Source organism: Moschus berezovskii, chromosome 4, assembly GCF_049115385.1.
Source record: "Moschus berezovskii isolate FMDL1 chromosome 4, NW_MosBer_1.0, whole genome shotgun sequence".
Lineage (NCBI taxonomy): Eukaryota > Metazoa > Chordata > Mammalia > Artiodactyla > Moschidae > Moschus > Moschus berezovskii.
This window is the reverse complement of record NC_142463.1, coordinates 123768591-123791051: the sequence shown is the minus strand read 5'-3', so window position 1 is coordinate 123791051 and position 22461 is coordinate 123768591. Positions and strand designations below refer to the sequence as shown.

Genomic DNA, 22461 nt, shown 5'->3' with positions numbered 1-22461 from the left:
ATCACTTCATGGCAAATAGATGGGGAAACAGTGGAAACAGTGGTTGACTATTTTTTGGGGCTCCAAAATCACTGCAGATGGTGACTGCAGCCATGAAATTAAAAGACGCTTACTCCTTGGAAGGAAAGTTATGATCAACCTAGACAGCATGTTAAAAAGCAGAGACATTACTTTGTCGATAAAGGTCCGTCTAGTCAAGGCTATGGTTTTTTCTGTAGTCATATATGGATATGAGAGTTGGATTATAAAGAAAGTTGAGTGCTGAAGAATTGATGCTTTTGAACTGTGGTGTTGGAGAAGACTCTTGAGAGTCCCTTGGACTGCAAGGAGCTCCAACCAGTCCATCCTAAAGAGATCAGTCCTGAATATTCATTGGAAGTGTTAGGGGAAGCACACTGATTGAAACCGGCCACCCTGGCAGGCACCACAGTAACCATTTGTATGAGTTGTTTTATGACAGGAGGTCCAGGTAAGTAACACGGAACTAACAAGCCTCCACCAACCGGAAGAGTTCAGGAAAGGTCAAAAGGAGACACCACCTGTCCGACCACCTCCCAGAATCCTTCTCTGGCATCCATCTTGGCTGAACAAGGCATGCACCACCAGGAAGGACTCTGGGTCAGAATGACTGGCTAAAGACAACCCAGAAACTAATCCCATCACCATAAAACCTGCAAGCCAAGTGGCAGAGCAGTTCTCCTGGGTTCCCTTACCTTCCCGCTCTCCACCCGGGTGCCCTTTCCCAATAAAATCTCTTGCTTTGTCAGCACATGTCTCCTCGGACAATTCATTTCCAAGTGTTAGATAAGAGCCCAGTTTCGGGACCTGGAAGGGGTCCCCCTTCCTGCAACAGAAGGACTGATGCTGAAGCTGAAACTCCAATACTTTGGCCACCTGATGCGAAGAGCCGACTCATTTGAAAAGGCCCTGACGCTGGGAAAGATTGAGGGCAGGAGGAGAAGGGGACGACAGAGAATGAGATGGCTGGATGGCATCACTGACTCGATGGACATGGATTTGAGTGAACTCCGGGAGTTGGTGATGGACAGGGAGGCCTGGCGTGCTGTGGTCCATGGGGTCGCAAAGAGTTGGACATGACTGAGCGACTGAAGTGAGCTGAACTGAAAACTTTCCACTGCTATTGTATATTCATGTACCAAGAAATGGTACATGTTTTACTTTTTTTGGTTGTTTTTATGTAGATAACTGCACATCAGAGACGCATGATAAGATTTCTATAAATGGTTGACGTTTGTTGAATTAACTCTATCAAGATGAAAGTTTCTATTGAAATAATTTTTTTTAGCTTTCTTCTTAATTGTAGAAAAATGACTTGTGAGCTACTAAATACTGAGATCAAGTCTTCTGCAAATATAATATAACAGGAATACTCTGAAGACCAAGAAAACCAAAAAGCCCTAAGTCTAGAATTACAGTATCATAGCAACATTTTTGTGTACAAAAATCTGCAAACATTTGCTCTGTTTCATCTTTCTCCCGCCTCATAATCTAGTCAAATGCTCCTTATTCACCCTTTAGTGAGCCAGGTAAATGGCAGCAGTTTCCTGCTTTCTTGGGAAACACAAAAGGTCCCTGAAACACTGTAGTAAAACTTATCCTGATTTTATCTGATGTCAGGGTTCCTAGCTTGAATTATGACTCCCTGCTACCAATCCTTCTTATATGGTTTATTTATCTGGATGAACTGCCTACTCCCAGACTTCTTACTGAGTTCTATTCCCTGGTTTCGTTTCCCCCAATATCACAAGGACATTCCCTCTGTTCCTAATCCTATCTAGAGTGTTTCTTACCTTCCCTTCTGCCTAAACACTTACTATCTATATCCATTATCCATAACTTTAACTTCTTCATGCTCCCATTTCTCTAACATTAAAAAGAAACAAGTGATGGTGGAGGAGAAGAGGGCTTCTGTCTAAGCTGCTTCATGTGTCAGTGCCCTGAAAACCAACACCCGCCTTCTCCTTAGGGACTCGCCACTCTCCTCCTGCTGGCTCTCCTGGAGCATATAAATGGACTGGAAAGCCTCTTCCATCCATTCCTGCCTTTCATTTAATATCATGCCATCAGCACGCTCACACTCATAATAAACACTAGTTACTGAGCACTTACTAGTTACTGAGGCTTCCCTGGTGGCTCAGAGGGTAAAGCGTCTGCCTACAATGCAGGAGACCTGGGTTTGATCCCTGGGTTGAGAAGATCCCCTGGAGAAGGAAATGGCAACCCACTCCAGTACCCTTGCCTGGAGAATCCCATGGACGCAGAAGCCTGGTGGGCTACAGTTCATGGGGTTGCAAAGAGTTGGACACGACTGAGCAACTTCACTTCACTTCACTGAGCACTTACTGAATTATACATCTACTTGCTTTCAACATCAACTTTATGCAGTGGCTTATTATTATTTATCTCCATATTATAGCTAAAATAAGACTGTGGCACAGAAGGAAATAATGTGCCCAAAGTAGCATAACTGAAAAAAAAAAACCAAACAAACCAGGATTTGAATCCAGATGGTCTGGTTCCAGGGCCTAAGCTCTTAATCACACACCTTCTTACGGAACTTCTATTTAAAAAGTTGCTTGCATTTATCCTTCCCCTGCCCAACTCTATCCACAGCAATTTCTTTCTTTATATCACTTACTTAAAACCTTTATGTCTCTAGTATATGAATAAATAAATAACATACTACTGTATAGCACAGGGAACTATATTCAATATCTTGCAATGAACCATAATGAAAAAGAATATATATACATATAACTAAATCACTTTGTTGTATAGCAGAAATTAACACAACATTGTAAATCAACTATACTTCAATAAGATAAATTTCTTAAAAAGTCCCTAGTAACTACTGTCAAATCCAAAGATCACATTTTAAGATTCCTATATGTCTTTGCCTGTTTGCAAGACTTCATTACAGTGAATACTAACTCCATGAACTCTGCTGACCAGTTCACTTCTGATCTCTGCAGTTGCTCTTTCTTAGTCTACTGAAAGCACTGTCCAAAGGAAATTTAAGTGATGATGGAAATGTTTCACTACCAGAGTGGACAGTAGCCACTAATGACCTGTGGCTACTGAGCACAAGAAGGGTAGCTAACATGCCTGAATTTTAAATTCAACTGAGTTTAAACAGCGATGTGCAGCCTGTGGCCACCCTACTACAGGGCAGGGCCTCTCTTTCTCTGTCCGCCCTTTTTACGCTGTAGAACTTGGCCTGTGGTCCTCTTCTCAGCTTATCCCATTCTCTTCCCAGGAGTATCTCCTGCTAAGTGCTTCCGCACCTATATACGCAGCCAATTTTTTTTTCCTCAGGAACATATCTCTATCTTCAATTACTCATTTTTTCACCTACAAGTACTATAAGGCACCCAAATGCAACATCTTCCAAACTGAACTCAGGCAGTCTATTCCCAGCTCAGGCCGCCCCTGCTCAGGTGATGGTGCTGCGTCTGTCGTGGTCCCAAGACAAATACAGGTATTTACCTTAGTTTACTCCTCTTCCTTCCTCCCTTTTCTCTAAAAGATACCTTCTCAATCTCCTCTCCACCTCACACGAGTGCTCATTAAACCTGACTCCTGGCTTCTACTGCCACTGCTCAAAGCCAAAAATGCTATAGAGTGGATCTAACTCAAAGAGTAACGGAGTCTCGCTTTTTACTTCAAGCAAGACGTAAAATATAAGGTAACTGGGAAATCTTTTCTGTTTCTTAGAAAAAGAGAACACAAAACAGTGACACGACAGGAAACTAACCTGCTTTGTAAGGAAGAATGGAGAAAATTACAATCTCATAATCTGCGTTTAAAGCAGCCTTTCAGAAACAAACAATATATGAATATTCTAAATTCTATTCGTAATGAATAAAAATAAAGTGACTACCTTTAAAAATCTTTTTTGTTACTGGGTTACCACTTGGTGAAAAGATCAATTGCTCATTCACTCTTTTCACAAAAGTGAAATTTTAATTCAAATGTCAGTATTCTCATAGGCTCACTATTATGCATGGTTCTCTGCCCCATACACCAAAACGACAGCAATTAAAACTCCCCACAAGCACCAAAGGGCAGGGCCAGGGAAAGTTTCTCAGTATGCAGTAGTCAGAATCTCTTGGAAGCCATGTACTTTGACATCTGTCAAGCCAAACACTAGTGGAAAGCCCTCTTTCCTATTAAGTGTTTGACTTTTTGCTTCTAGACCACCAAGAACAGAGTAATATATCCTCTACCATGCTCATGAGGCTCTAGAAGAGCTCCCAGCAGTTTCAATGCCCTGTGGAACTATTTAAAACATCCTACGAAGGAAGACCGAGACAAATCAGTATCAGGGTTGGTATTTCCACTCTGACACTTAAAAAGGAACTTTGGCCGGTGCATAATGCAGTCTACACAGTAAAATATGTAATAAATTTAAAACAATAATAATAATAGCAATAAGAATACTAGTAATAATCCTATGGTAAACATAAGTTCAAAAGGAAAATAGCCTTGTGGAGTCTGAAATGTGTAATTGTTCCACTATTTTTTGTTTATTTTTTTTGGTTGCCAAATAATCTTTTATCTTTTTTCTTTGCAGTTCTTACCTAGCTGGGCACTGCACCGCACCACTGTTGATGTCATAAAAGTGGCAGCCATCAACACTGCAGCCCGCAGACTGGGCAGTCTCCAGGATTTCTTTAATGGTTCCAGAGAATACTCTAGCTACTAAAGACTGATGCCACATCTTTCAGGCAATGTTGACAAGCTCACGTGCTTAATGTTTTTCTGTTTCTGTCTCTGTACTTGAGGGCTTTGCTGATCAGGGCAGCAGCAGAAGGTGCCACCTCAGTCTGGGCCTGTTCTGAATGGTCAGTTTCACTGTAACCCTCAGGCCCTTCCTCTAGCCAGTTGCCTTGGTGATGTCACCCCCAATCTTTTCTGGAGATAGAGCCAGAGGGCTGATCTTGGGAGCCAGGGCAGGCGTGGCACCTGCTTCCTCCCTGGTCCACCTCAGGTACACAACCCTGATCTCGCTGGGGTCTCAGTCAGGTGGCATGGTGGAGCTGGCTGGTGTCAGAGGAACCTGGGTCTGGGACAACTGAAGGAAGGAGCATCTCTGCCTCCGCCAAGCCGAAAGCTCCACTATGTATTGGTGATAACTTTATGTGAGGCCTGTCCCTCAGTGAATTTCTGAGGCTTCTAAAACTACTGGTACTTCATCTGGAAATGTTCTGCCAAACTAGCACTGTTTCAAGACATCAAGATTCTTCATTTATTACAAAAACAGCAGATACATTCACCTGTGCCCTGGTCTTTCAACATCTTTTATCCTCTTCTCAAAGAAAATGATGCCTGATCATGATCTCTTAAGAATATAACTTTCTAATATCAACCATGGCACTAATAAGTCCCACAGAACAGATAAACATTTGTCGCTAAGAATTTCTGATAGTATTTTTGGAATGCCACTTCATAACTGTAGATTAGGTTGAATTAATAAATTTACTTGGCTTTTTCAGTTGCCAAAAAGATCTTGCTATTATCCTGGAGAAAAATCATATGAATGAAAAAATCAAGTGAACATAATTCAGGTAAAAAGAAGATAGTTAAACTGACCACAAACTCAATCAATCAACAGGTTAACACCAAATCCTCCTAAAACTGAGTTTTTATCTGGTTAAAAGATGAGTTGGTTGCTTTAAAATAAGACAACTTTCATTCTTTCAAAACAGTTAAATATTATCAGAAAAATAATATCTTATATTTAAAAAATTTAATCTGATGTCATTTTTATCTTTATTAATTATAAAAATTATAAAAAGTCAACAATAAATTTTCAAAAATAATAAAAATAAGCCAATGGTAATGGAAGTGGCTGCACTGTAGTCTGTAGAACTAGAATACTAATTCTGAGGATGACTAAATGATAAAGGATTTAGAAATCACATGACATGATGGGGAAACTGTGAAGAAATTAGAAACCTTCAGTGCAGATTTCTTCCTCCCATCTTAGCTTTCACTCTTTCTCCATACTGAACATACACTGCCTATTACCATCACATTTAGATCCTACCCAGCTTCAAGGTCCAGTTTAAGTTCCACTTTCTTCAAAGCCTTCCCTGATCTTCCCAGCTAGAAATGATATCTCCCTATACTGAATTCCTATGGACTCTTGTAATACTTATGATTATTCTATTACGTTTTCATACTTGTTCTCTATAAGATAAATTTCTTGAGAACAAATTAATATTTTATTCAATTTTAGTGATTCTACTGAGTATAGGATAGAGTCTTACACACAGGAGACAAAACAAAAGGAACATAGTACAAAAGATAGGAGGATGTCTCCGCTCACTTTTATAGATATTTGTTTATAGATATGTGTGATTCTTGACAAGTAATTAAACATCTAAGCCTCAATCCCTGATCTACAGAAAGAAAAAATAATCCTCATATGGTTGTTATAAGGATTAAATGAGGTAATCTATACAACTGTTTAACATACTTAATGAATGACAATCACTATTACATTACTAGTAATACTTAATGAATGACAGCCACTGTTATATTACTTTATAATAAATTATCATATTTATAATACTTTATAATAAATCTATATACTTTATAATATATGTACTAATATAATAAATACTTTATAATAGATTAAAAAAAATTATACTGTCCTGGAATTCTCCAGGCCAGAATACTGGAGTGGGTAGCCTATCCTTTCTCTAGTGGATCTTCCCAACTCAGGAATCCAAGTGGGGTCTCCTGCATTGCAGGCAGATTCTTTACCAACTGAGATATGAGGGAAGCCCTTTATAATAAATCACTTTATAAAAAATGTCAAAAGATGAAAACTTAAGACTAGGTTAATGACTTCTAGGAAAGCTTTCATTTTTAAAAAATGAAAAAAATCATTTTAATCTGTGTTACTGCTAAGGGCACAATTCAAGAATATAGATAACACAGTCATACAACAGCAAAACAGGATGCATTAAAAACTGTTCCCTGTAAAAGGATGAGTCCAAGCTCAGGGTAGATGAACACTTGTCAGAAATACTGATGAAAGAAATCTGCTCTCTGATTAAAAAGTGAGCCAGGCTTAACGTTTGTCTAATAATTTTTACATTAAAGAAAATGCCTTGGTTTTTCTTACCTAAGTTTATAAAACGTTATGCAACTTCTGGTCTCCAACTGTCATCTATAATACAGTTAATCAGATTTAATTTAGGATAAAGTACTGTGGCAGGCAGAATGACCACTCAAAGATGTCCACACTTTAATCCCAGAAGCTGTGAATAGTTACCTTCTAGGGTAAAAAAGATTTTGCAGACTGGATCAGGTCAAGGGTCTTTAGATGGGGGTGTTATGCTCGATTATCTGGGTGGACCCAGCGTAACCACAAAATGGTCTTTGTAAGAGACAGGAAGGCAGGAGAGTCAGAGAAGATGTGATACGAGGAGCAGCAGTGTGAGAGAGAGGAAGACAGGCAGACAGACCTAAAGACACTTTACTTCTGGCTTTGAGGATGGAGGAAGAGGTCATAAACCAAGGAACATAGGTAGCCTATAGAAGCTACTAGAAAAGAGAAGGAAATGAATTCTCTCCACAGAGCTTCTGGAAGGAACGCAGCTTAGGACTTCTGACCTCCAAAGCCATAATAAAATTGTGCTGTTTTACCCAGCAATTTCACAATTAGTTATACATTCCAAAGAACTATGCACACTGCTGCACAATTCACAATGGAAACAACCCAAGTGTCCATAAACAGATGAATGGATAAACAAAATGTGACATAAACATACAGCTATATATTGTACAACACAGATGAACTTGAAAATATGCTAAGTGAAGTCAATCAGACACAAAAGAATGTATTGCATAATTCCACTTAAGTAAAGTATCTTTAATAGGCAAATTCAGAGACAGAAAACAGATTCAGTTCAGTTCAGTTCAGTCGCTCAGTTGTATCCGACTCTTTGCGACCCCAGAAAACAGATTAGAGGTTACCAAAGGCTTGGAGAAAGAAGTAGAGTTACCGTTTCCCCTAGAGGAAGTATCTTTTCCAGCATCCTTGTACAGAAAGCTGTGTTATAAGAAATATCATCACTACTCCCTCTTATCTAGATGGGTACTTTATTGAAATGATATTATTTGGAAAAATAATACAATCTTGCATTTTCTTCAATTCTGATCTTGGACTTCCTGAGCTAGGCTATAGAAAAGTCATATACTCCTGTTGGCTAGATTAAGCCATACATCTACTCTCTTTAATTTGACCTCGAGAAGCTTATTAACATTTTATTTATTTTAATCAATCCCTTAAAGGTAACTATGTCAAAATTCACTAACTCTACTCAAACCCTCAAATCCATCTCATTCAAAATCTTTGAGGCAGTATGAGATAAAAAAAAAAGGCTCAAGATCTTTGCAATCAAAAATTACTAAACAGTTCTGAATTTATTTCCCTTATCTGTAAAATAGGCATAATACTACTTTTATCAATTATGATATAAAGTATATACAATAAAGCAGCTAGCCACGCACATATAGTAAGAATTCAACCAACGGTGAACGCTGCCATTATTACTACTCTTATCCCTGTCTTCCTCTCAGATGAAAAACGAGAAAAATGGAGGAACCTAACGTGCGTTGCTCCTCATTTTCCGTCTCCGCTCCGCCTCAGTACTCTGTCACGTCTGATTTTGCCCTCGCCTCCTCCGCAGGAAAGGGGGCGCGTCTTTCTCTAGCTTCGTTGCCCTCCTTCCGTACTTGTGAGCCTGCCTCTCCTGCCTCAGCTCTCCCGGTTGTTTTTCTTTAACATCTCTCTCTGGTGGCTCACTCCACCTGGCCTATGAAATATCACCATGGCGCTTTTCTATACCTCCTCCTGCTGCTGCTGCTGCTGCTAAGTCACTTCAGTCGTGTCCGACTCTGTGTGACCCCATAGACGGAAGCCCACCAGGCTCCCCCGTCCCTGGGATTCTCCAGGCAAGAACACTGGAGTGGGTTGCCATTTCCTTCTCCAATGTGTGAAAGTGGAAAGTGAAAAGTGAAAGTGAAGTCACTCAGTCGTGTCCGACCCTTAGCGACCCCACGGACTGCAGCCCACCAGGCTCCTCCGTCCATGGGATTTTCTAGGCAAGAGTACTGGAGTGGCTTGCCATTGCCTTCTCCGATACCTCCTCCTAAATTACCACAATCTACCCTGAACCTGTCACCTGCGTATCTGTCTCATCTCCAACGGACTGCTAACTCTTCAAAGACTGAAGGTGTCTCATTTATTTGTACTAACATCTTTTAATAACACCAAGTGAAATATTATTATTATTATACATATAGGATAGGCACACACTTAATAATAAATTAATAAACCTAAACAACAGATTTTCTGTGAACATGTAAGGGCTATTTGACAAAAGTGCATTGTCAGACTTAGCTGCTCAACCTAAATAAATCACTCTGGCTGGAGAAAGGCAAAGTACCGTCTCAACATAATCTTAAATACTCTTATAATACATTCTTTTAAAATGTCACAAATGAAAAATTATTTTTTCCTAAAATGTTTAAAATCGTAGTAATCTACACAAAAGTATTCTGAATCCAGAAAATGTGAAACTTCAGTTTTATTATAATGCTGAGTTCTTTTCTACTAAAAATTTCATTTGTTATTCATAAACTAACAAAATTCAAGAACCCATATATTCTTTACAATTAATCTTCAGACTTGTTTGTTATATTTTTAAATAAAAATCAATTTATAAGCATGTAATTATTTGAATAAACTATAATTTTATTATTTTTTATTTTTTGGCTGTGTCACACAGCATGTAGGATCTTAGTTCCCAAACCAGGGACTGAACCCACATGCCCTACAGTGGAAGCATGCAGTCTTAACCACTGGACCACCAGTGAAGTACCAATAAACTGTAATTTAACACTCAACGTATCAGACATGGTGATTTGCTACCCAAACTGGAACTCAAATGTTATTTTTATGCTCCTGAGCTAACCACCTGACATCAGTGGGCGACACTAACAACACAGTGACAGACTGTCACCATTTAAGAAACTGACATTCAAGGTTATCCTCAAGTGAATATAAAAGCCTATCACACGGAAGTAATTTGTAATTTTATAAAGGCAACAAATGCTTCAGTCAACATACAGAAAGTGTGAGTCATCACGCTTCAGAGTTAAGATCATCTCATGTTTGATCCAGCTTCTATTATTATTGCATTAGCAGTAATTCTTGAGAAAAAAGAATACAAATTCCCCCTATTTTGTAAAATCAACCATTACTGCTGGTGATGGAAATAAAAAAAAGTCTAAGAAAGCACCACCCACAAAATCAGTTTTAGAGACATTAAAAAGTAAATCACCTAAACTCATAACGCTCAGCTCTATGGTAGGAATGAGTCTACCAAGCACTCCATCTTAAAACAGGGCAAGACATTCATGAGACTATTTCAGCAAGTGTTTCAGCTAGAATTTACCTTACACACTCCATAAATGGTTCTAGACCTGAAATATATACGCAAAATGTTGCTTAAATTTTCAGTTTTATTTTATTGCAGTCATGGGAGGAACCATATGCTGGGCATGAACTGTATGTTGGGTATAAATCCTGATCCTGCCTTTATTTCCTGGCTGGCTTTGTGCCTCAATTTCCTATTTGCTGAAATAATACCTAACTTGCAGGGCTCTCATAAGAACTCAAGTTAAAACCAGGTAATGCATATAGTGCTTAAGATTTTTAAAAACATGTCATCTGGGTTTTATTAAATGTGGTACTCAATAAATGGTAGCTACTGAAACTTCTATTATAGTGATGGGTTCCGAAGGAATCCGATACAGTGAACATTCGCAGTGTTATCCAATCATTCTGGGTCTGTTTCCCTTCTTTAAGAAATACACGACTCATCTTTGAATCTGTTCTTTTGGCATAGGTGTCCTGCTCATTCTCTGCTAGCGTCTTAATGGTATCAACTAACTGCCTTATTTCTCTCTGCAAACAAGTCCCACACCTAAGTTAGCTGGCCAAATACTGGCAGAGGGACTGCAGCTACCAAAAAAAAAAAAGCAAGATGGAACCCAAACAGGAGATATAAAGGAAACAGGTTGACACTTTAGACAGAGCAGAATGCTGCCCTTCCCTTCTCGGGATGTATTTACCGCAGTCTATCTGGTTAGCCTCAGAGTAATTTGAGAGACATGTTAAATACAACAGGAAACCTCACTGCTCAGTTTCATATAAAGAAGCAGGTATGTTTTAAAGATTAAAAGATTAACAAGTATCTCCAGGTACAGAAAAATTTTAAATGAAAGAAATACAGGCAGGAAGCTCCTACACTGGTTCAACTCATCTACTTCAAATTAAAAGATGCTATAGCTGGGAGGGGTGTAAAACAAAGACAGTTTCCAAGAGGGAATCTCATTTTTACTGTCTCCTCTGTGTGTGTGTGTACTAAGTTGCTTCAGTCTTGTCTGACTCTTTGCGACCCGCTGGACCATAGCCCACCAGGCTTCTCTGTCCACGTGATTCTCCAGGGAAAAGTGCTGGAGTGGGTTGTCATGCCCTCCTCCAGGGGATCTTCCTGATACAGGGATTGAACCCGAGTCTCCTACATTGGCAGGCAGTGGACTTCCCTGGTGGCTTAGACATTAAGGAGTCTGGCTGTAATGTGGGAGACCCCAGTTCAATCCCTGGGTCAGGAAGATTCCCTGGAGAAGGAAATGGCAACCCACTCCAGTACTCTTGCCTGGAAAATCCAACGGATGAAGAAGCCTGGCAGGCTACAGTCCATAGGGTTGCAAAGAGTAGGACACGACTGAGTGAGTTCACGTCACTTCCTAACCACTAGTGCCACCTGGGAAGTCCTGCTATCTCCCATAGTTAGGCTTTTTAGACTTTTTTAAAAAAAATATTTAGGCATTTTAAAAATGACAAGTCAAAGAGGCAACCCTCTTTGCTAGTAAAAAACCTAGTGAAACTATTACTTTCTGGGTATCCCTTCTTAAGTGGTTGTATATTTATAATTTACGCCTTTACTAGAAACTGGGGAAGTCCCTGTACCGTCTCTGGCAGATAAAGATACACAGTCAGATATCAGGAGTCAAGAGTATGGGCTGTGGAGACAACCTATCCTCTACAGTCTCATCTCCTCCCAAGGTGGGGGTCTCAGTTTCCTCATTTTTATGATATTATCTTCTGATAAGCAGTTTAATCAAGTATAAATTTTTTCTAAAAAATTACCAATTAAAAGGATGTATTAAGAACAGATATGTTTTTATCTACTTTTATTAATAATATTACTTCAATGCAATTTATACTAAAAGTGGATAAGATTTCCTATCTTGATTAATACCCATGACAGGAACAACTTTTTACCGAAAGGCTACTGTATAGCTGCCAAAATGTTTAATACATTTCCTGTAATACAAAGACCTGTGAAATTTATTAGCCCCATTTTATAGGTGAACAAATAAAGATTGGGGAAACTGCCTAAAGTCACAAAGCTAGTAAGCTGCTAATAATTCATACTCAGAGCTAACTGACCCACAGGATTATTCTCTCAACTACTCTACAGTTTCTCTGATATAGAGCAGGAAAAGATTAAACAATCTGCAGAAGTTACGTAACCTTAAGTAAATACAATCCCAGTTCCTGCAAATACTAACTTATTTTTGACAACTCAATACTCACATTGGTTTTTATTCACCGACAATGAGTTAAATGGGAAGTTTCTTCTTTTAGCCCTATTACATTTAATTAAAAGGCTGGATCTGAGAACCATCTCTTACCTGTGTTGTTATCTCCACTCTCCATAGGTGGTTTACCGGTTTCTGACGGATTGTTCATTCTTGAGTCTGCAATAAATTAGAGGAGATTGTTTAAAACTTGGGGATGTGGTTGGGTAGGTAAAAATTGTGGCAAACAAAAAGGTTAAGAATACTGACTAATGTTACAGCCCTAAAGTTCAAGGAGAGATGGTGCCAACATTGAAACATTGGAAACTACAATAAAATTTCATCTGAAAGAAATTTAAGATTTCTTTAACTCTGAAATGATCCACAAATAAACCATCTTTTAAAGAAATATAAGATTCTTCCAACAGATATAACAGAAATCTAACCTGAAAAATTATGAGTATAATATAAAACAGAGGAAAATGATTTATAATATGAATCATAGAGTATATTACAGAAACAAAATTGGGGTGGGAGGGAGAGAAGTATATCTCACAAAGTAAAATATGTTATTCCCAAATAGTTTCTTTTTTCATAAGTAAAGATATTCATTAATTATAACCTAAATAAGCTACTGGTAATCTTGATAACAGACTGGACAATAACTCAACAGAATAAAAAGAAAACATGTCTAAGAAAAATAACTCCATATTTACTCTTCATGCCACCCAAAACAAACTAAACATGCATCAAAGTGAAAATATGCCAAATTCATACAATTATAAACTAGTACAAGAAGCTGGACTATAATGCATAACAGATACATCCAATAATTGCAAAATTAAGTCACAATCATATTCACTTAAAAATGATACTGCCTTGATATCCTAAATGGACACTTTCATAGTAATAAGTTTTCATCAAGCAATATTAAGCACCTTAAAAGATATGCAAGAGGGAAAACAAGAACAAGTGCACTTTATTCCTACCTCTAAACTATACTTTTTATATTATATATCTTATTCTATTTCTCTTGTGAGCTGAAACTTAGCATCTTTATAATCAAATAAGTTAACTATCAAGCAAGTTCTAAATTTTCTGCCCATCAGGTTAAGAACCACTTAACTATAATCATTAGTAGAGAATAATACTTCAACTGTATTTATTCAGATTTTTTACTCAAGAGCCCATTCTGTCATCTGCTTAAATGTTTAACTAGAAAATCAAAATAATCGTTAGTAGTCCCAATCATGTTGCCCTTAGCTATTTTATCCATAGGCATAACTGGTAAGAATAAAAAATCCTCCCATAAATTTCATTTCCAGTCTGGAAGCTGCGCAATGGCTTTTCTAATACAGTTTTTGAAACAAATGCTTGCCTTATGGGCTTAAGCAGTTCTAACATATCTTTGTTCTGTTCTTCACATGTTCAGAGTTCAAATTTGTTAACTCTGCAGTCATATGAAGGTAGTTCTATAACTTCCTTCCCAGACCCATCCAGAAAAATTTAAATATCATCTGAAAGTATACCAAGTTTTGAAAGCAACAGGTGTACAACTGAGTAAATATCAGCTTTCTGAATGACTTAACCAAAATCTTATGCACGTCAACAAAAGTCACAATAAATCTAATAGAATATACTAATAAAGCATACATGCTGCTCAATGCTTCCTTTATAATATATTTTAAAACAAAATGGGAAAAAATAATGAACTAGCTAACATTCATCAGAAGCGTAACAATTTTTCCCACAAACCACAAAAACAAAGCTGTAGGCATAGTTCTTAACAAGTCATGGTCTTGTATAATTCATATCTTGGTTTCCACATGTATAAATTAAAAATTATGTCACAGATATTCGATGTGAATCTTCTATGCATTTTCTAATAAACCTCAAAGTTTAATACACATACAAAAAAAAATAAATAAAACCAAATTCTGACTAACTATACAACTATGAATGTTGTACATTGGAATAGAATGGAAAAATGTTTAAATGATATTAACTGTGAACTGAAAATAACAGAATTTCTAATTCTAAAATACAATGCCAAAAATATTCAAAAAGGTACTTTCCTTTCTTGAGCTCCCAACTTAGTAGACGTAAAAGAGTAAATACAAGTAAGTTTTATTTATGTTTGAAGCTTTCTTCTCTCTAGGCACACTAAACTGGCTGTGTGAGTCCGAAACACAGTCTACAGTCTACAGCTGTACAGTCTACAGCTCTTGGACTCTGTTCTTGACATCAGTTTGTTATTTTAGTCATTCACCCGTTTTCATAGTGATTTCTGTCATGTTGTCTAAGTATTACTAGTTTAGACCATGCCTTCTGCCTAAAAATTCAAACATTTTCAGATCTATCATTTTATTATGAGCAACTGCAATGGTGTTGGGGACAGCCTCCATTTTTCAAGTGGGAAAAATTACATACAGGAAAAAAAAATAATCTGGGGTTCATAACATCACTTGGAGATGTGACAAGAGTAACCCAAAGAGGTTTCAACAATTCTTCATATAAACAGAAAAAACTCAGCACAAAATATGGTCACTATAGTCACAGTACATCTAAAAACCAAAGTGCCTCAATCTATTTTAAACCTTAATCAAAGACAGTTTATATATTCAAGCCACATATTTCTCTCCCCAAATCTTATTGTTCTTTAGGACAAAACTCTAAAAACACGCTTTCCAGCACTTAAAAATTGTTTCCTGAAGAACAAAGTTGATTTTAAAAAATAAACAAGGCTAGTATTAATCAAAATTTGAAAATAGTTAACAGTTTCTAAAATCTGGAAATTGATCAATAGTCCTACTGCAGTTAACCATTCCAACTACCTTCTGCATTAGGATTTATGGGAACAACTATGTACTATGGCTCCATCTTATTTTTCACCAGGTGTTTTTGGTTTTTAGATAAGATATTCATATTCAGTATGCAAACCATTTTTACTAATATGTACATATTATCGAGGTACACATTATACCTTGTTTCAGATTTAGACTGTTTTTTTAGAACAATATGAAATGCTCTCAACAGAAATTCCCAAAAAGCAAAAATGTCCTCCATTCAAGTAGAACTCTAAATCCACACTATTTATTGAAAATATCCTCTGAACCAGAAGAGCTTGTGGTAGGGAGGAACTTACTGTAAATTCAAGCAGGCTTATGCTTTGCAAATGCTCTCCTTCCCAGCTCAGTCCACTTCTCCCCCCTCCCACAAGTTGGTTGCATATGCGATTAAGTATTTATGCATAGTCAACCCTACACACACTATTTCCATATTAAAGCTTATAAGAAAGAACTGTGCTGGTACCCACCTAGGACATAGTCACTGCAGTCCAGCATTGCTGTGAAATCTTCTAGAGGTTCAGACAGTCCAAAGGAAGGAAGAAACAGGTAGCGGTTTGGCGTGGGAGAAAGAAGGTACTACTATTTCTAACAAATCTACACTATATTCTTTAGAGAACAAGGGTGGGAGGTGGAAAGTGGATTAGGGGGAGAAGTAAAATACAACTTCAGTTACACCATAGCAATCTTCAACTGAATAAGGAAACTTCAGTTGCTCAGAGTAGTTTTAGTCTCTCTTACCAGCTAGGACTGACATTGTCAAGGCAACTGAAGCATGAAAAGTTCCCCTTTTTGTAATAAAATAGAAACAAAGATTGCAGCTGGCAGTTTCCATAATGAAGCTTAATCAGTATGCGCGTGATTAGGGCCTTATGCAAATCTCTCCTCGTTAGCACAGCAGCCAGCACTTTGAAGTCCACGAACAATTCATTTACAGAATACACTGAAAGCACCCCCTGCATAATTTAAATCATTGCATAAATATTTATCAGTCTATTTGCATATTAATTGGCAGTGCATGAAGGGAAAAATTATCTCCTGAGTGCCAGCATAATAATTAGGAGGATAAAATGAGATTTCTTCCAATGGTCTGGCTTCTTGGACCTAACTTAAGATAGTACTGAGGGAGAGGGGAGGGACAGGAGACAGTGTTCTGTTAAAATGCCACTGAAATGACACGTACAAATTAGAAACAACTCTACAGACTTAAGCACCTTTAATCTTATTCCTGCTGGCAACAATGACTTCAGTAATAAGAGGATTTGCAAAAAGCTTTCGACACAATCCAAATAATCCCAAGGAAACAATTAGCAAGGTAGAAGCAGAACACAGGGCTGTCAAGATGGTGCTAGCCTACTGATAGAGAATTTTCCAAATATTAACATACACTGTCAGGGGAAAGTCCTACTTTAAAACAAGGAACCAACAAATATCTGGAAGCAATGCAGCATCTATAAAATTATCTTCAAAAGTATGAAAACTCATTAGCTACAAATTTTTTTATACTACCAAATTAGCCAAATAGATTAACTGAATGCCACATATCACAAAATATCCTTCCCCCATCAAAATCAATGTAAAGTGTATGACAATTTGTTATTTACAATATCAATCATCAAAAAATGGGTCATTAAATTGTGTAATTAATTAGTATTTTCCAGTAAATTTCACTTAATGGATATGAATCTTTAAACTTAAAATACTTACAAAAATATATTTATTCGATTTAAAATGAATTGACAAGGTAAAACATCAATCCCAGATTTTGCAGGCATTACCATACGACAACATTCTAATGTAATCATCAGATAGTTTGAGAGATTTCTAAAAACTCATGAAATAGGCATTACTACTTTTTTTTTTAAATAAGGAAACTGAGGGACAGCTTTATAGCTGAAGTATTTTACCTAATGTCACACGAATAATTTGGAGTCTGGATTTAAAACCAGATTTTCCTGATATTAAAACTTGAGCACCTGGCCACTATAATACCTATGTACAAATTATACATTTAGGGAACTGGTAGACATGGAGGGCTTGAATCAAGCAGCAGACTAAAACAGTTTATTTTCAGTGTAGTAAGGAAACCAGTAATTGGTGACAATGACTTTGTGTTTAAAAGTCAAGTGTGTGTGGACACACAGAAGACTGCACTAGGCGTGAGAGTCCTTAACGGTGTCATTTCATTAATAATCGCTTTTATTCAGAACCTACCTTCAAGCATGCCAAGTGTCTGATCCTCAAAAGGATGCATATACCTTTCCCTAACATTAAGGATGAAATGAAACAATATGCATATGAGGAAATGAAATAAAAGATTTCTCTAAGGGATGTTCAAGAGATTTCCCTGCAAGTCAACAACTTTGCTAGGAACAGAACCAAAAAGCCCTCTTAACTTTTAGATCAGCTCTCTATTTATATTGCTAGTTTTTCTGTTTTATAGAACCACAAAATCTGTGAGAGAGGGGGTTTGGGGGAGAAATTTAACACTGACATGTAGTACTGTGAGACTTTCCCTCTTTGAACCTTCCTTTTCTCACCTGTAAAATACTATCTTTTTCAGAGGCTGCTGTGAGTATAAACGTGCTTGTGCTTCTCAGACTAGATCCTGCAATGGAGCAGGAGGTAGTTGTGCCAGGGAAGACACGTAAAGACAGGACAAACGTGGTGTATCTTCTAAGAACATCGATTTTATTCAGTAATAATTTGCAAAACTTTGTATTAAAACAATCAAGAATATGGAACAGAAAATGAAACAAGTCAATTTTTATTGGACTGTACAAGTCAATTTGTATTGGACTGTACAACTTCTACTTGGCAGGAAAATATGAGACATAGAGATGAATGTGACTGGAATATAGTGGATGTCAGTCAATAAATGTTTTTTTCCTTCTTCTGCCTTCATAAAATTTTACACTTACTGCCTGCACTTATCACAGACTCTCTCTGCACCTCACAATCTACCTTTTTCTATCGTATGCGGTAAATACCACTCAGCTACCTTTCTCATGCCAACCAGGTCTTTCATACATCAGCTAAGGATGACTTATAGCTACAGACAGACAATCACAGGCAACTAAGGAGTGTTTACTGGAAGATACGTGCAGGGCACTATAATAACCCTCCTCTCCCTCAGGTCAAGAGAGTTCCACAGGGTCTTTCTGCACAGCAGGCCTATACCTCACCAACTCACATAGGCTCCTATGAAATGTGAGACCCCCTTCCCCCTACTGCAAAACGCACCATCTTCAGCTCAGGATGAGGGAGAGAGAAGGCAGCATGAGATGCAACCATCCAGGATGACGTGAAGCCTCACCTTACCCAGGCTGCTGACTCTGCCACAGTGGTAAGGGTGAAGGAAACTCCCTTTCTGTCACTCTCGATCTAGGTACTCTGTGCATTCTAGAAGGAAGGCTTAAATATTAGAAGGCTGTCCAGGCCTTTCACAGATGGATTGGGGAAGGGATGGCCACCATTTCTCCATTAGAGTCCCCTAACCATGGAATCGGAGAAGGCAATGGCAGCCCACTCCAGTACTCTTGCCTGAAAATTCCCATGGATGGAGGAGCCTGGTAGGCTGCAGTCCATGGGGTCGCGAAGAGTCGGACACGACTGAGCGACTTTACTTTCACTTTTCACTTTCATGCATTGGAGAAGGAAGGAAATGGCAACCCACTCCAGTGTTCTTGCCTAGAGAATCCCAGGGATTGGGGAGCCTGGGGGCTGCCGTCTATGGGGTCGCACAGAGTCGGATACGACTGAAGCGACTTAGCAGCAGCAACCATGGAATACTTAGATATGAAAGAGGGGAACAGAGAGTTTTTCCACAAAGTCTCAAATGTTCCTGGTGGCTCAGCTGGTAAAGAATTCGCCTGAAATGCGGGAGACCTGGGTTCGATCCCTAGGTTGGGAAGATCACCTGGAGAAGGGCAAGGCCACCCACTCCAGTATTCTGGATGGGGTCACAAACAGTTGGACATGACTGAGCAACTTCTACTTCAAATGTTCATTTGGTCCTCTGTCTGAAATAGCAGATTAAAGCTTAACCTAAAAAGAATATCCTTTTTAAAAAGAACAACCATTTCTGGGAGGTTTGTGGGATTGCTATTTACACTTCAGCATGAATTAAATCAATTATAAACTGCTTTCCTCTTAAGACCTAGTTTGGCTTCCCAAGTGGCTCAGTCAGTAAAGAATCTGCTTGCAATGAAGGAGACCCGGTTCGATTCTTGAGTTGAGATTCCCCTGGAGAAGGAAATGGCAACCCACTCCAGTATTGATGCCTGGGAAATCCCATGGACAGAGGAGCCTGGCAGGCTGCAGTCCACGGTGTCCCAAAGGGCTGGACACAACTTCTCGACCAAACCACCACCAAGACATGGTTTAGGAGCTGATTAGTAAGGTAACAACTGTTTCCACTGGAAAGGTCAATAAATACTCTTCTATAAAATAAATATTTTTTATTAAATATAGTTGATTTATAGTGATTCAGATATAGAGCAAAGTGATTCAGAGACATATTTTCAGATTCTTTTCCATTCAGTTCAGTTCAGTTGCTCAGTCGTGTCCGACTCTTTGTGACCCCACAAACTGCAGCACGCCAGGCCTCCCTGTCCATCACCAACTCCCGGAGTCCACCCAAACCCATGTCCATTCAGTCGGTGATGCCATCCAAACATCTCATCCTCTGTCGTCCCCTTCTCCTCCTGCCCTCAATCTTTCCCAGAATCAGGGTCTTTTCAAATGAGTCAGCTCTTCGCATGAGGTGGCCAAAGTATTGCAGTTTCACCTTCAACATCAGTCCTTCCAATGAACACCCAGAACGGATCTCCTTTAGAATGGACTGGCTGGATCTCCTTGCAGTCCAAGGGACTCTCAAGAGGCTTCTCCAATAACACAGTTCAAAAGCATCAATTCTTCGGCGATCAGCTTTCTTTATAGTTCAACTCTCACATCCATACGTGACTACTGGAAAAACCATAGATTTGACTAGATGGACCTTTGTTGACAAAGTAATGTCTCTGCTTTTTAATATGCTGTCCAGGTTGGTCATAACTTTCCTTCCAAGGAGCAAGCGTCTTTTAATTTCATGGCTGCAATCAGCATCTGCAGTGATTTTGGAGCCCCCGAAAATAAAGTCAGCCACTGTTTCCCCATCTATTTCCCATGAAGTGATGGGAACAGATGCTATGATCTACGTTTTCTGAATGCTGAGCTTCAAGCCAACTTTTTCTCTCTCCTCTTTCACTTTCATCAAGAGGCTTTTGAGTTCCTCTTCACTTTCTGCCATAAGGGTGCTGTCATCTGAATATCTGAGGTTATTGATATTTCTCCCAGCAATCTTGATACCAGTTTGTGCTTCTTCCAGCCCAGCGTTCCTCATGATGTACTCTGCATATAAGTTAAACAAGCAGGGTGACAATATACAACCTTGATGTACTCCTTTTCCTATTTGGAACTAGTCTGTTCCATGTCCAGTTCTAACTGTTGCTTCCTGACCTGTACACAGGTTTCTCAAGAGGCAGGTCAGGTGGTCTGGTATTCCCATCTCTTTCAGAATTTTCCACAGTTTATTGTGATCCACACAGTCAAAGGCTTTGGCATAGTCAATAAAGCAGAAATAGATGTTTTTCTGGAACTCTTGCTTTTTCGATGATCCAATGGAATGTTGGCAATTTGATCTCTGGTGCCTCTGCCTTTTCCAAAACCTGCTTGAACATCTGGAAGTTCACAGTTCACACATTGCTGAAGCCTGGCTTGGAGAATTTTGAGCATGACTTTACTAGTGTGTAAGATGAGTGCAATTGTGAGGTAGTTTGAGCATTCTTTGGCATTGCCTTTCTTTGGGATTGGAACGAAAACGGACCTTTTCCAGTCCTGTGGCCACTGCTGAGTTTTCCAAAGTTGCTGGCATATTGAGTGCAGCACTTTCACAGCATCATCTTTTAGGATTTGAAATAGCTCAACTGGAATTCCATCACCTCCACTAGCTTTATTCATAGTGATGCTTTCTAAGGCCCACTTGACTTCACATTCCAAGATGTCTGGCTCTAGGTTAGTGATCACACCATCGTGATTATATGGGTCGTGAAGATCTTCTTTGAACAGTTCTTTTGTGTATTCTTGCCACCTCTTCTTAATATCCTCTGCTTCTGTTAGGTCCATACCATTTCTGTCCTTTATCGAGACCATCTTTGTATGAAATGTTCCCTTGGTAATTTTCTTGAAGAGATCTCTTGTTTTCCTATTCTGTTGTTTTCCTCTATTTCTTTGCATTGATCACTTAGGAAGGCTTTCTTATTTCTCTCCTTGCTATTCTTTGAACTCTGCATTCAGATGCTTATATCTTTCCTTTTCTCCTTTGCTTTTTGCTTCTCTTCTTTTCACAGCTACTTGTAAGGCCTCCTCGGACAGCCATTTTGCTTTTTTGCGTTTCTTTTCCATGGGGATGCTGCTGTTGCTAAGTCACTTCAGTCGTGTCCGACTCTGTGTGACCCCATAGACGGAAGCCCACCAGGCTCCCCGGTCCCTGAGATTCTCCAGGCAAAAACACTGGGGCGGGCTGCCATTTCCTTCTCCAATGTGTGAAAGTGAAAAGTGAAAGTGAAGTCGCTCAGTCGTGTCCGACCCTTAGCGACCCCACGGACTGCAGCCTACCAGGCTCCTCCATCCATAGGGTTTTCTAGGCAAGAGTACTGGAGTGAGTTGCCATTTCCTTCTCCAGGGGATCTTCCCGACCCAGCGATCGAACCCAGGTCTCCCACATTGCAGGCAGACAGTTTACCGTCTGAGCCACCAGGGAAGCCCCTGAAGGGCTTATCTATGAAGAGAATATGCTTATTCATATATCACCTTCAGTGACATGACCATTTTTTCCTAAATTTTTCTAAAAATCCAAAAATCTGTTGCTTTGTTTCTTTTGGCC

General features: G+C 38.9%; 1 protein-coding gene and 1 pseudogene across 4 annotated transcripts in view; both read right to left on the bottom strand.

Annotated features, from left to right (window-relative positions):
• The window catches only part of POU2F1 (POU class 2 homeobox 1), a 197543-nt gene that overhangs the window by 76488 nt on the left and 98594 nt on the right, over nt 1-22461 (bottom strand). For 3 of the 4 annotated variants that reach the window (XM_055403280.2, XM_088835996.1, XM_055403281.2), the window contains one exon: nt 12805-12870. In XM_055403280.2, the coding sequence (XP_055259255.2) occupies nt 12805-12870 (66 nt within the window). Of the gene's footprint in view, nt 1-12804; nt 12871-16006; nt 19044-22461 lie in introns of those variants that run through there. The other variant, XM_055403279.2, reaches the window with a different exon arrangement.
• On the bottom strand, nt 1470-5053 carry LOC148778255 (large ribosomal subunit protein uL11 pseudogene; annotated as a pseudogene).